General features: G+C 45.9%; 1 protein-coding gene across 1 annotated transcript in view; it reads right to left on the bottom strand.

Moving 5' to 3' along the window:
• The window catches only part of TAPT1 (transmembrane anterior posterior transformation 1), a 514,105-nt gene that overhangs the window by 353,742 nt on the left and 145,487 nt on the right, over positions 1-14,876 (bottom strand). The window contains exon 3 of the mRNA XM_086964058.1: positions 7,492-7,610. Within this exon, the coding sequence (XP_086820184.1) occupies positions 7,492-7,610 (119 nt within the window). The remainder of the gene's footprint in view (positions 1-7,491; positions 7,611-14,876) is intronic.

Below are 14,876 nucleotides of genomic sequence, written 5' to 3'. Positions count from 1 at the left end.
GCTGTCATTGCGCCGGTTGGAACTGATGCTTCACCGCTGCGGACTAAGACATCTTATCACCAGCTGCATGGCTCGACAACAACGCATCGCCTACATCTGATGGAGTCTACGACGATGCATCTCGATTTGCACGGCTCAAAACCGGTACATCGCCTACATCTAGAGGGATCGGCGACTACGCATCGCCTCCTCTGCTCCACACATCGGACCCTGGTGATGGCATAACAAGGTATTTTTCCTGCAGGACAACGTTGGTCCCTGTATCTGACCCGTGCTCCACCACAGTCTGCCTGAACGTTTGAATTTGACTCAGTCAAGCACGACTAGATAGCCCCGCTTGGTGCTTTATGTTTTTAAGCACTTTATTTGCAGACATTATTTCAAAATTCATAACTCCGGTTCTACTTATTGGATTTTTGTTGTTTTAATCATGGTTTAATTAAGGAGCTCTATTTTCTAACCTGGTTTGGTATCTTTTTTTGTGGTGCTTTAACTGTTTGAAGTGTTGCAAACATTTTAAATAATGCCCGTGGTAAGCTACCAGAGATCAACAAAGGTTAATTTAGGGTGTGTTTGTGACTTACCCGGATTCTGCTTGGACACTGTGCATACCACTGCCAACCAGAAACCCGAATTCAAACAGTGTCACATTGACTCACTCACTTGTTTCACATTTATTTCCATTAAAGAACAATCCCACAACTGGGTATGGCTTGAGTCACAGATTGATCTGTGTGAGGCACCTTCACTTCCCTACCATTAGCCAACTTATATTTCCCAGGCAGAGGCTTCGCGTGACGAGCATCTTGTTACATCTGTGCTGCAACAAATTTCCCATTCAAGGGATGCGCTCACTAGTAATACTTTTAAGGATGTTTTTCCGATGCCATGCAAGGAGGGAACACCTTAACTGAATAGGTCAATACATCAACCTAAACCTTGTTATATGGCGCATCCCTTTGCCAAATGCAGTGCATTCATCAAAAGAACCAATAACAAGCATCTCATGTCCATCTCCCAATGCTGTTTTTAGAAGTTAAAATCTGTTATTAGCAAATGCAATCCATTTTTCTTTTTTTACTATCTCCTTTGCTAATAGGTCACATTTATTTTCGTGCCTGAACCTATTTTCTTTTCCAGTTTAACCGCGCCTGGTGTTTCCGTTCTGTAGGGCCCCCAAAACACATTGTTGTGGTAACAAGTCTGTGCAGACAGCCTATAGTCGAAGAAGGACCCTGTGACCCCACGCTACATACCTTTATAGCATAAGGCACGGATAAAAACATAACAAACTGAGTCAGTATGCAATAGCAAAGTTACCAGAGAGAACTTAAAAGATGGAGTAGACGTTGTTAGGGGACAATTCCCCCACTGGTATTACAAATTAACTCGTTCCGAAATGGGCATCTCGTCCAGAGCCCGACCATTGTTAAAACCTCCATTATGAGGCTCTTTATCCCCGTGATCCCATTCACCCGCTTTGGGGTAAGGCCAGAAGTGAGGCACTAGGGGAAAGGTCTCGGCCTTTGCGGTCATGCCGCTACATGCCCAGTGTCAAAGGCCAACAAAGAACCTTTGGTGGTCGCAGCGGTCGAAGAGCACTAAAAAAAAGCATTTTTAAATTCAGTGCACATGGATAACTTGTCAAAAACGCCTTGTAACAGAACTTGAACATCACATGAGGTTCATAAATTACATCAGTCTTAAATATTAGGCAACAAGATGTAGCCCGGTACATTCCTAAATAACCCCTTAAATACTATCAATGTAGAAGGGTTAGCCTCAATGCCATGCTTAGTGTAATGTCCAAGTGTGAGAAGGGCTAAGAGAAAGAGTGAAGAGAAACTAACTCAAACGTTTTCCCAAAAGAAAGACTTTGGATTTAAAGATTATCAGTAAAGTAGAAGGGTGTCGGTTCGGTTGTATAGAGTTCCAGATTCCGGTTATACTTTCTGGAAAGGAAAGAGCACTAAATTGTCCCTTTTCAAAGGCTGGGGTTCTAGGATAAGTGCTTCCGCATCATGTGATCATCTATTCCCCTTGGATTTCTTTAGCATGACATCCAGGTATCTTGGAGTGGAGGTGTGAAGGCCCTTGTGATTAATGCAAGCTGTTTTGTTAATAGCTCTGGCCTCAATGGAAAGCCAACAGAGTGTTAACAATATACACAACTGGAATTGCAAACTAGCCACTTGAATTCATATGCTGCAAGCAGAGGTTCCGTTGAGTGATCTCATGCATTGAGCATGGGTTTATGTCAACGCGACCTCCATTCCAGGCTCTTCGCGTGTGTTCTGACATCAAGGCGTTAGAGAGGTATTAATGAATGTGCCATTTTACAGACGCCAATGGGAGTCTAGAGAAACAGACTCGTCCATATAAAACATGGGAACAGCCCGAACTGGACCTGCAATGTGCAGCAATAACAAGTGGGTGAGAAGCAGCTAAGGCATTTCCTGTCTTTATTCTCTATAAAGAAAACACCAAGTGCAGTAACGCAATACTGGAAAAGACATGGAGCTGAAAGCACTTGCCAGTTAACACTGGTCTTCGGGGGACGGCTCCACCCTCTGTTCCTCGAGGCCCCTTCTGCAACTTCCGTAACTCAAGAATCGGCAGTTATTTCCATAATGACTGAGCAAGTTAGCTGATCCTCCACACCCGTCTCTGAAAGCAACGGCAAGGGACAGGCGTTGCTTTCAACAAAATAGAAAGCAGCTGGCCACAGACGCCCACGGCGCCCCTGTGAGCGGCTTGTTCCTTGGGAGTGGCGACGGGGAAATGGCCAAACACAACAACAAAGACGGTACTGGTTTCTCACACCTACAACAAGGGTTTCAATTTCAATTTGCAAAAGGTGAATTGATGAATTCTTAAATGGAGTTCTTGAATGTGTATTACAGGACACGAAAAGCAGATATATATGCAAGTGTGCAGAACAGGACACATGGTGAGAACAAGAAACATACGAAAGGAATGCCATAAACAGCTATAATTCAGTGATTTACAGAGTTGCGTGGGTTTTAATGATTTGTTTAGCTATTTTGAATGGTGTAGGAGGGACAAGAGCATCAGAGCAATTCAAAAAGAGCAGGAGATTACACAAATCAGATAGTGCAACAGTAAGGATATATAAGGTAACAAGCGCCAAAAGATAAGCGCGGCCCACTGCAGCAAAATTTAACTGTTAACTGAAAGGGAGAGCATGAGGTGAGCCTGCGAATGGTGCACACGCGCGCCTGGAAGAGCGAAGGCTAATGGCCCTGAGAGGAAAGCCAGATGGCGCCTGTGCGCTTCACTGTACGCGTAACCGCACACTCTAGGCCAAACAAAAAGCTGTGGTCGAGCTTTTTAAAGCCCACTTATTAAAAGTCTCGCCAGAGCAGGGCATGCGCTGGCTCAAGCAAGACCTAAAAAAAGTATGGTAACTGCAATGGTGTGTGCAGAGTGGGCACGGTAAGTGAGCGTAGAGTCGGGGTCAAAGGCTTGGCTAAAAAAAAAAAAAAAGATATTCTGTAACCTATTTCAATCTTTCACCTTCAGATAATGGGGGAGAGTGTGGCCTAATGGCTAGAGCAGTCGACCTCGCAGCTGAGGAACCGGGTTGGAGTCTCGGCAGGGACACTAAACATCCCGTTATTCTGGGCAACTCACTGGATCTCCCCGTGCCAAACAAAAAAATTAATGTGTCTGTCTGTAACCCAACTGGCTCATGTAAAGCCCTCGGACACCTTTGGGCCTAGTTTGTGCTATATAAAACTCCCCCAAAAATAAATGTAAAAAACATATGAAATGAGGCACAGCTTAAATGAAAAATAAGTGCAACTTAAGTTAATCAGTGGGAAATGCACTATTGTACGTTATTAAACCTCTATTAGTTTATGCACTGCAGGTCTGTGTCAGTAACCAAATAGCCAACGAACTGAATCTTGCTTGGTATAATGGAGAACAGTGATTTGTGCATGTTTAGCGCTAAGAGGTACCAGTCTGTGCCAGAAAACAATGCGAATGAGTAGGTCAATATTTTAAGCTTGCCTTAAATACTAAAGGTTTAAGATAAAAAAGTACTTCTAAAATATAGATTGTAGAAATACCTAGACAATACATAGTGCAAGTTTTTTACAACTGTCATGCAGGTAAGTCCCTTGAAAAGACAATTCAAAAAGTCATCAGGAAGTTGCAAGCGATTCCATCAATTGAAGCCAATACCGGCTTCCAACCACCTAACCAATTCTGCTCATTTATATTTCTTTCAGGCACGAAGGCTTGTTTAGCTATCTGCCCCACCCGCCCACCCTCGGTTACACAGCACAGGAGACTCAGTGCCTTACATTTCAGATGAAGTATTTCATCTCTCTGAATGAGTTATTTGTCTTTTCGCAAAATGTCGGGAAACTGTTTTTCTTAAATTAGAAAAGTATTGGGCCGTCCTGCCCCTTAAATTCTGCTCACTTTGACCAACGGGTGTTTGATGTATGGTGCCATGCTGGGATAAGGAAAGACAAAGAAACAGAGGCTGCTCATACAATATTCATCTGTGATAAGCCATATATCTATACATATATACAAAAAATTGAAGATTAATCATAAACAACTTAAATGATGTCGCACATTGTATATACACATGTTCAAGGTATCGGAATTTCACAGTTGTTTGAATTTTCAGTTTAGAGAGAGCAGCACTCAGCAAGGGGCCTACGCGTTTCGAGTCCTATACAATGAAGGTAAGAACCTGTCCATCAGAGTGCACTTTTTAAGCCACTTGCTCCCCGTCTAGGCTAACCTGTGCCCTTCACCCCCCAGTGTAACTCCGTCACCCCCCAGTGAGCGCGACTTCCTGCACCCCAGCGTTCTACACCAGTGAAGTGGCCTTGCAGACCAGTAGGGTAAGCTGAGTGAGGAAATGGGTTCCTTTGCTTAATATTCCCCGAGAGTGGTCTTGACTTTGAAGACATTTTATTTTTCCTTTTAGATACCTTCCCCGGCCCTGATGAGAGTCCCTTCATTGTAGCAGCCTCTGTTTCTTTGTCTTTCCTTTTCCTAATTTTTGTCGTTAAATTTTTTGTCGTTATTTTCCCTTGTGATTATTTTGAAATTTTGTGTACATATGGATGCCTGATTTTGTATGCTTGTGATATGGATGACTAGGTGAATGAGTGCTTTATAAATATTGGTGTAGTGTTGTAGAAAATGTATTAAATTGTCTAAAAATTTCCTTTTTGAAAATAATTGAATAAATCGCTATTAACTAGCAACAGCGTAGGTTGGAATCTGTTTTTCTAACTTATGAACAAAACCTTCCGGTTGAATCAACATCTCAGTTCTGGCATTTCTTCTGGTTTATTATGTTTAAAGGCTCAGCCTAACTGATGTAGAGCAAACTCTTCGTTGTTTATTGATGCTGGGATAAGAGCCTCAAAACATTCTGTGAAGGCACGCAGACAAAGTACTCTCAAGGGCCTCAGTGTCACCTACAACTGGGCATTAACCCCTTTGCTGCGGTGTTAATCTTGCTGCGGTGCGGGCGGGGCTAGGGGTGGGAGTGGCGCCGCGGTGCTCATGACGGCTCCCGGCCATCATAAATCACGGTGGGTGTCTGCTCATGACGGCCGGGAGCCGTCAGAACTCCGTCCACTGATTAATTCGCCCGCACAGGAGGGAATTAATCGCTCTTGGGCGAGCGGCAACGTTCGGACGGCTCCCGGCCGTCATGAGCACATGCCTACTGTGACTAATGACGGCCGGGAGCAGTCATGAGCACCGAAGGTGTTAAGGAAAAACCTTGCCACACATGGCATCTTGTGGCTCAAAGGCCAACCTGTTTCAATGCTGATCATCTGGCAGTGAACGCACTAGCAGCATTGTCTTCTGGCCAAAAGAAGCAAATCAAAGTGTGCAAGTGGTGTTGACCTCCCATGTACCGTGGCCTCGCGCTGGGTACTGCTAATACTCCTGTTCATCACTATTCCTCATGCTCTGGTGCTGCAGTCTGGGTACCAGAGTTTGTTGTTTCCCCTTCTTGTGTTGTTGCTGTTCTTGCTAGCTGTTTTGCGCTCTCCATCATAACAGCGGTACTGCTTCCTATTGGCGCCCTTACTTGCTAGGCTTTACGCTTCTTGCTTCCACTTCCGGTCGGGAGACCCCTTTTGTTTTTGTGGTACTTACTGACATTTTGCCTTAGGTGCACACCTCCCTGTGCCCCTTCTGGGTACACAGGCCCTTGGTCAGGTTAACCATCTGGTAGCTGAGGCCCCATGCGTGGGAAGCCCTTAGTTAATTATTATTATTATAATTTGTAAAGTGCAGGAATCACCCCCGAAGCTAGGGGAGGAGAATATACAGAGCTCGGGCGGTCAATTACTGAACAATTCTGTCTTTAGGAGTTTCCTAAAGTGGAGGAGATTAGCACACTTCCGAAGTTGCATGGGAAATGAGTTCCAGTACACGCGAGCAAAATATGCAAAATATGCAAAAGCTTTGACCCCCGCATGAAGTTTTTTGTAGCGGGGGATAGCCAACAGAGTTTTTCCCCCCAAACGAAGAGAGCTGCCAGGCAGATGGCACTTAAGTTTTTCCACAAGGTAGCCTGGGCCTCTGCCATGTAATGCCTTGTGGACTAGATTACAGATTTTAAACTTAACTATCTTTCAGATGGGAAGCCAGTGAAGCTGCCCTAACAGTGGCCAGGAGGGAGTTTTAGGGGGCAGATTAAGAGCCAGGCGGGCTGCTGTGTTCTGAACCACCTACAGGTTGTTCAGCAGGGATTCATTGGCGGACATAAGATGGCTGAAAACGAAGGCTTGAATTTGGGTCCTGCGGAGCGATAAGAGAAGGAGATGGAACACTCTACAGAGAAGACTCGCATGTGGAAACAGGTCCCTGACTTGGACTCTCATAGTTAGAGAGTCTTCCATTCGGACACACAGGTTTTTAACCACATGATTAGGGGGGGGCTGAGCCCAGCTCAGCGGGCCACCAGCTGAGGGACCACAGGGGTTGAGCATTACTGAACAAGCAAGATTTCCGTTTTAGCTACATTAAGCGGAAGTAAGTTTTGAGTCATCCTTCCGAAAATTGCTCGCATACCATCAGCGAAGAGAGATTTGTCGAGACCTTGTCGTTATCAATGCTGGCAATGCTGATTTCTATGTCATTAATTTGCTAAAATCTGCAGTTAGTCTACGAGCCAGTTGTGATTACCCAGCCGAGGTATACAAAGGATGGTTGAGTTATGTCCCTGGATGTATCGTTACCCTGTACTCAGTCTTTGTATGGTCTTTTTATTCTTTCTCAAACATAAATTACACATTCACTTTATTTAGATCTTATTTTTAAGTACAGCGTTTGATGTTATTTGGCAGACTCGTTTTATAACAGACTTTTTTTATATTTTGTTTTATTTAACTTTTACGGATTTACTCAAAAGCCGAATAAAGATGATTACAAGTCTTTATTCACATGAACTTCTTTAATTAATGCACTGGAACTTACCTTATACCACAGCATGGCAGAGTAATGAACCTGATTAATGCAAGGAGGACTCTCAGAGGGAGCAGGGTGAACACGTATAAAAAGGCATCCAGGCACAGAAAGATTCCAAAGACCATCAACTAAGAAAATGGAGAGAGAAAAGGCACGTCTGAGGCATGAGGAATTTCTCAGGGTTGATACAACAACAATATACAGCTACTGCTCCAAGAAGCGTGCTCAATGTGTTTAGATTTACTTTACAATATGCTCTTGGCGCCAGAGTCGGACTATTTTGATCTCTAAAATTATGAAGGTAAGGAGAGCCACTACACAAAATTCAAATGGCGGAAGTAAGAAAATATATTATTGTTCCACTCTGTTTAACAACATTATTTTTAGACTACTGTACTTAAGAGGCAAAACGAATTATATAGCTTATATAGTGTCTTGCAGGCACATTTAACCCCTTCCCCGCTGCCGTCGGCCAATGGCCGACGGCAGCGCTACCTCCCTAGTGCTGACGTCGGCCATTGGCCGACGGCTCCCCACTTGCGCACGAAAACGCCCGCACCGTGGCCGAATTACCGCCGCGGTTAACGGGTTAATACGCGGCCCATAGCAGACCACACCACAATTCACTATTTGTAGACAAAGAAAAGAAACAAGTTACTTATCTGTGACATTTTGTATCTTCTTGTGCTGTAGATTCACGTGTTGTGCGTGCACTCCTGCCATCTAGTGTAGGGCTTAGAACGTTACAAGTTGTTTTTCTTCAAAGAAGTGCTTTTCTTTTTAAGGTGACCAGTGATACCTCTCCTGAAAGCCAAAACGCTGACCACCTCAGACTGTGTTCCTCCCTTTCGGGTAGACGAGATATAGAGATTATCACGTCTGGGAACAGAGAAGAATTAGTGTTCTCTGTAAATACAGGTGTAATGAGTATTAAATATTTTCTAGAGCAGCGTTTCCCAAACTGTGGGTTGTGACCCAATGGTGGGTCGCCAGCCAAACTCTGCTGTGTTACGAAAGAGCAATAATATAAAGATGCCTTTATATTTAGTATTTGATCACATTTGCTGTGCTTCAAAGACAGAGGTTAAATGTCAGTCTATATTTTCGGACAAATGTCTGCTTGAAACATAGGGACTAATGTTTACTTTTCTTTCTCTTACTGCAAAGTGAGAGGAGATTTTAAAGTTAACTATTTGACAATCTTATTGGGGTACATGGAGTGTGAAAGGAAAAGCTGTACAATGTTATTTTATGTAACACAACAAAACAAATAGTACCCAACGGATAATTATACAAAAGTAAAGAGTAACTGTATTCTAGTGTCCTTTTTAAGTATATTAGAGCCATCATTCATGAGAAACTGCAAAACACCCAACAGAGCCTCCATTTGACTAGACATGCTGTGTGTGACTACAATCCAAAGAGTTCTCTTAAATGTTGTCTTTCATATCTACATTTCGCTCTCTTTCCACGGAGTATCAAGCACAGTCTTGGACATGTTTTCACTGTTCACAGGGAAGGAGGCTGGTGAGCTGCATGCTGTTCCCGCAGTAACAATCATACCTACTGGTTAGTGGAAACTTTAGCCTAAAAAAGAGCCTTATTGGTTTGCAGACCTCTAGACACCTGTTGCAAATGACCCCAATCATGGTTATTCTCCAGTAGCTTCTATCTGCACTTTGCCCCCCCCTCTTCCGCCCCCATTGCCCCCCCCCCGAAGTGGTGAGTGTTGTAATTAGGACAGTTCTAGACAGCTACGTCCACTTTTTTCTTCCACATTTAAATTACACATATTTACGATTTGAGACAAAGGCAGATGAAATAATTCTTGCCTAGTGTGACACAATGTTTAAATAAGGTGACATTATTTGGATTGAAACCTAGGTCTCAAGGTTCTGCTGAACGAAATAGGACCACATTTCTGACTTTATAGGGTAAGCAGAGAGACAGTCTGGATGGAAGGACCCTCTTGGAAGTTTTTGTAACAGGACATGCATGAAACACTCCACTGTTAAAATCAAAGCTTCAGTAGTATTTAAAATATGCCTCAAGTTTGGAATATTTTGAATTCTGAAATGAGAAACTTCAAACCATCTTATTATATTGAATTTGTGGTGCTCAGTGGAAAGTGAAGAGAGAAAAACCACATGGTTAATAAGTAAACCTGAGATGACATCAGGAATGGAGCTGGAGAAGGTATAGCAGACCAGGCTGAAGTAAAACTCTGTTTCTGGCCTGACAATCTTGGATCACCTCCTAAATTATCCAAAGAAGTAATAAAACTTAGAATTACGATGGACTCCAACTTATTAATGAATGCCCAAGTTGACAAATTAGCAAGATCAATTTTCATTACCATGAAAACTCTGTGACGCATCTTCCCCACCTGGGTTGTCCACAAAAGCTCCAGGGAACTATTTCTCTAAACCAAAGACTATGATGACGGCATTGGGGTGACTGTTCTCAACTGGATCACATCCTACTTTCAAAACAGAACAGATGCCATCCATATTCCCCCTTTTTCATCCAAACTGTACTTCACAAAAGCAGGAGTCCCTCAAGGCTTCATGTTCTCACCAATGCCTTTCAACATCTACATGAGGTCATTACCAGCAATGCTCAATGATTTTCAGCTCACATACTATAACTCTGAAGAGGACATACAAATACTTCTTTAACTAGAAAGCTCCACAGACATTTGCATCATAGCCATTGATCAATGGATGATATGAAGCCATTTCAAATCGAATGCCTCCAAAACTGAAATACTCACATGTGGCGATTAAGAAAAGGAGGACTCATTCTGAACCTGGCCTGATGATCTGGGAATACCTTCTACAGTATCTAAGGAAGTAAGAAACCTTGGAATTACCAAGTTATCAAGGAATGCCCAAGTGGACAAATTAGCAAGATAAAGTTTCATTACTATGAAAACTCTATGATGCATCTTCCCTCACCAACAACTTCAACACTGGATCCAGGCTTCTATCCCTCTTGTACTGTCTAAACTTGATAACGCCACTGGCCTCTAACATGGATCATCCTTATCAACTATGAAAAAACTACAACTGATACAGAACTTTGCTCACATCTCCCCCTGCCTTGAGGGCCCTACATTGGTTACCAGGTGCCAGGTGGCAGAAGATCCACCTTTAAGCTGCTTTGTATCAGCCCTAAAGCAACAATACATGGAACAGCTGGAACAACAAGAATGAAGAAGATGGCCGCCTGGTAGGAGCTCTGGTCCGGAGCTCCTAGTGCTTGGGATCCCTTTCCTGGAATTATCCCTGATAGCACGCACCACCTTTGGCGAGAAAAACAAGTAACCGGATCGTAACAAGCAACTGGACTGAATGCAAGTAACTGTATTTTAAAAGTAACTGGAATATCGCTGTAAAACACGTACCTGCAGCAGTGACGGATGGGACCCCTGCAGCCTCGGCGGAGCCCAGGACGGCTGGAGTTGAGCAGAGTTGAGTGCCCGACTTGAGACCCGCCTGAAGATCACCATCGCTTGCAACGGACCTGAGCCCGGAACCATGCTGGGGACGCCTGGGAGGCTCCTGATGGACGACTGCATCCCGCTGCCCTCTTGAGTGCGGAGGTGCCCTGCTTGCCTGCAATCACCGCCTGCAGCTCCCCTGTCACTGGAGCCGCCGGGGCGGGGGACAAGCGGACGGGAGTTGGCGCTGACCGATCCGGCGCAGGTGACAGAGGGCGTCCGGCGGGAGGCTTCCCCCCTCCCCCCTCCCCCCCTCCCGGTGGATCAACGAGAACGGCTCTGGTGTGCCCTGTTGGTGTGTTTTGGGCAGCGTTCCGGCAGGAGGCTTCCCCCCCTCCCCCCTCCCAGTGGATCAGCGAGAACTGAGCGGTGGGCGCCTGGAGCATCGCACCCCGGTGGCTCACGGAGAGGGTGGCGCCCTGCTGCAGCGGAGGCTTCATCGCCCCCCACCCCCCACCACAATCAGTGCCACTGAAGCCGCCAGAGCGGGAGACAAGCGGACGGGAGTTGGTGCGGACCGACCCAGCGCGGGGAATAGAGGGTGCTCCGGCTGGATGCCTCTCCCCCCCCTCCCCACCCGCCCCCCTCCCAGTGGATCATTGAGAACGGAGCAATCGGCCTTTAGAGCATCTCCGGTGTGCCCTATCTGAGTGTCTGGGCGGCCAAGGCGCCGTTCTGTTTTGGAGGTGCCTGACTGGAGCAGCGTTAATGCAGACTGACGCCGCGGAAGGTAACTGAACGCAAAACTATGCCAAAGCTATTGCATTATATACTCATGCCGGTTTTTTACTGTCTGCCCGGAATTTTGCACACAAAACTACCACTTTAATCACTCAAGCCGGTTTTTCACTTTATGCCCGGAATGCACTGTAGGCTTTGCATTTTTGCATTTTCACGGGCTCTGTGGTCTCTTCACTCACCATTGGCCAACATGGCTGGGGCCATAAATTGGAGCCATAAATCGCCCTTCTGCCCAACAGATGACCATGAGGCTACATACCAACGCGGTCAGGGATCAGCAAAAGAGAGATAAGACTCCCTCCTAGCAAGCTAGGACCTGGGCTTGCTCAATTAGAATCTGAAACTGCCCTCCCCTGCTCTAAAAGCAACAACACCTAAAAGAGGACTATCGTCTTGATCTCCCCTATTTGGCGGCCATCTTGGCCTGGTCTCTCTCTCGCTTTGGCGGCCATCATGGACTAGTCATCCCCACTATCTGAACACACCCTTAGAGCTGGCCTTTTTAGACCAATCTCTCCTACCACAGACTTTACATAGCTCTGTATCTAAAACTTTGTGTGATCAAGTGTCTGCCTTTTATTGCAGTATTATATTTCTACTTGTATTTTATACATCTTGTGTAACCTGCACCTATTTCACTTTTTTCCTCACCGGTAGTGCACCGATCGCTACCTCATATTTTACCGGTTGCACACTAGTGTCATATTTGTCTATTGTAGCCTTCTGTTTGCACCTATACTGGTTCCATTATATCTTTAGTATTTTATTCCTATTTGCATGCTATATTAGTTCCAGTATATCTTTAGTATTTTATTCTTATTTGTATACTGTATATTTTGTAAGCTGCACCCAATTCACTTTTATCCCTATTATGCACGGATTGCTACCTCATATACTTTGTTCATTCTCGTAAGCTGCACCCATTCACTTTCTATTCCTGGATTGCACCAATGCTACCTCTTACATTCTGGTTATTTCTGGCCATTCACTAATGTCACTTTGGGTCCATTTAACTGATTGCTACCTCATATCTTGTACATTTTTGTAAGCCGCACCCACTCACTGTTTATTCCTGGTCTGCACCGATTGCTACCTCTTATATTTTGGCTATTTTTGGCCACTCACTAGTGTCACTTATGTGCCATGTAACCTATGGCTGACAGTTGTTTTTTGCACATGTGTATCCTTAGCGTTCTTCCTCCCATACCCACCTTTACAGCCATCCCAACATGGATCTCATCGGCAAGCACACATATAGAATCAACTACCCATCCACTCTCACCAAAAAAGCAGCTAAACGCTTTAAACACAACTTCCTGAGGTCCCACCCTGAAACCCCCTTTGCCGACACCTACTTCTCACGGGTCAATGGAGCCCTGAACATTGATATCATCTTCCACACCTCACGCAGAGCTCAATGGAGAAAAGTGTTCCTCACCCCACTCACCATCTCCACCACCAGGAAAACCGCTCATGGCCTAACTCTCTCCATCACGCCATCCCAACTCTTCCCTGGCAGAATCACCATTACTATCTACAATAATGGGATTGTCCTAATTCAATCCACAGACAAGAACCTGGAACTACTTGACAACTTGTTCCCCAAGTTCAAAGAGCACCTTTCCAAGCTTCGGTCCTCCACCCATAACTCCTCCATCACTATCATTCATGACGTCACAGCCCCCACCCACAACCCTTCTAACCTAGCTCAGCATCAGAACGACACGCACCTCACCTCTACCCCCAGCACCCTAGTCAATCACCCACCTGCTGTTACCACCCCACATTCCTCAATCACAGTCACAAATCTCTCCCCCTCACACACTAGCCGCCCCTCTAACACCAACCCTTGGACCCCCACACATACCACTCCCATTCCTCCCTCCCCTGACATCACAACTTCCACCCACAACCCCTCTAACCTAGATCAGCACCAGAACGACACGCATAACGACAAATCCCGCCCTTTGTCCCCCCCTCTCTCAGTCCCCACTACCACCCACTAACTAACCACGCAGAGCGCACCACATCTACTTTTATAACCCCCCCTCCCCACGACGGGACCATTTCCAACCCCATTTCCCCCCCACTCTCAGCCCTCACTACCCTTCAGGCTCCCCCATCACCACCATCATACACTCCACTTCCATCCCGCTCTCTCCGCCTGCCACCAATTCCCTCCTCTACGCCACCAACCTCTTCCGTACTTCATCCACGCCCATCGCCCCCATACCCTCTCTCCTCCCTAACACCAACCCGCACGCCGACACTGCGGAGCCCTGCATGAACACCAACCCATCCCCCCACCTGCACGATAATTACCTGGTCAGCCACTCACCCATGACTTCCACCCCCAGCACTAACACTTATCCCACGCTGGACAAGATGATGTCCTCCCTCCTCCAACTCAAAGAAGACATTCACACCATCAAAGAAGAAATTCACACCATCAAAGAACTACTCATCACACCCCCTAGAAACACCTCACCCACCACCACCCCCCTCTCAACTTGCTTTCCACCCGTCCTTATGACGCTCCCAAGTTACATCCCTCACACAGGACTGCGGTCCATGCCCACAACCGCAACAACCGCACCCGCCGCCCACACTGGACCGCGATCCCTGCCCACAATCGCAACAACCGCCCCCATCGCACATGCAACCCTCTTTCGGATCTCGACACTCTCACCCTCCTCCGCTCCTACGACCCAACTCCCCTAAACCATACAACTGCCTCGCACCTGCCCATTCCCACGATACACTCAAATCCCTGTAGACCCTCCACACTAAACAACAGAATCTCCGTCCCGAATAACCTTAGAAAAGTCCCCCTCTCTCTAGTACCCTCTACCTCCCCTGACACACCCCGTCTCAAATGCACTCTCCTAAACTGCAGATCCGCTGCTAGACACTCCTCCGCCATAGCTGATCTCATCCTAACATTGGACCTTGACCTAATCATCTTGACTGAAACCTGGCTAACCGAATCTTCTACACCTATAATGGACATTCTGGTTCCCCCCAACTACCACATCATTAGGCTCGACAGGTCTGGCAAGATAGGTGGTGGAATCGCATGCATATACAGGAACAGCCTTTCCGTCCTGAAAGTCTCCGCATCTTCCCTTCCCTCCCCAACTTCCTATGAATA

Source organism: Lissotriton vulgaris, chromosome 3_2 (genome assembly GCF_964263255.1).
Source record: "Lissotriton vulgaris chromosome 3_2, aLisVul1.2, whole genome shotgun sequence".
Taxonomy (NCBI): Eukaryota; Metazoa; Chordata; class Amphibia; order Caudata; family Salamandridae; genus Lissotriton; species Lissotriton vulgaris.
The sequence above is the reverse complement of the archived record's forward strand: the minus strand, read 5'-3'. Positions and strand labels throughout refer to the sequence as shown.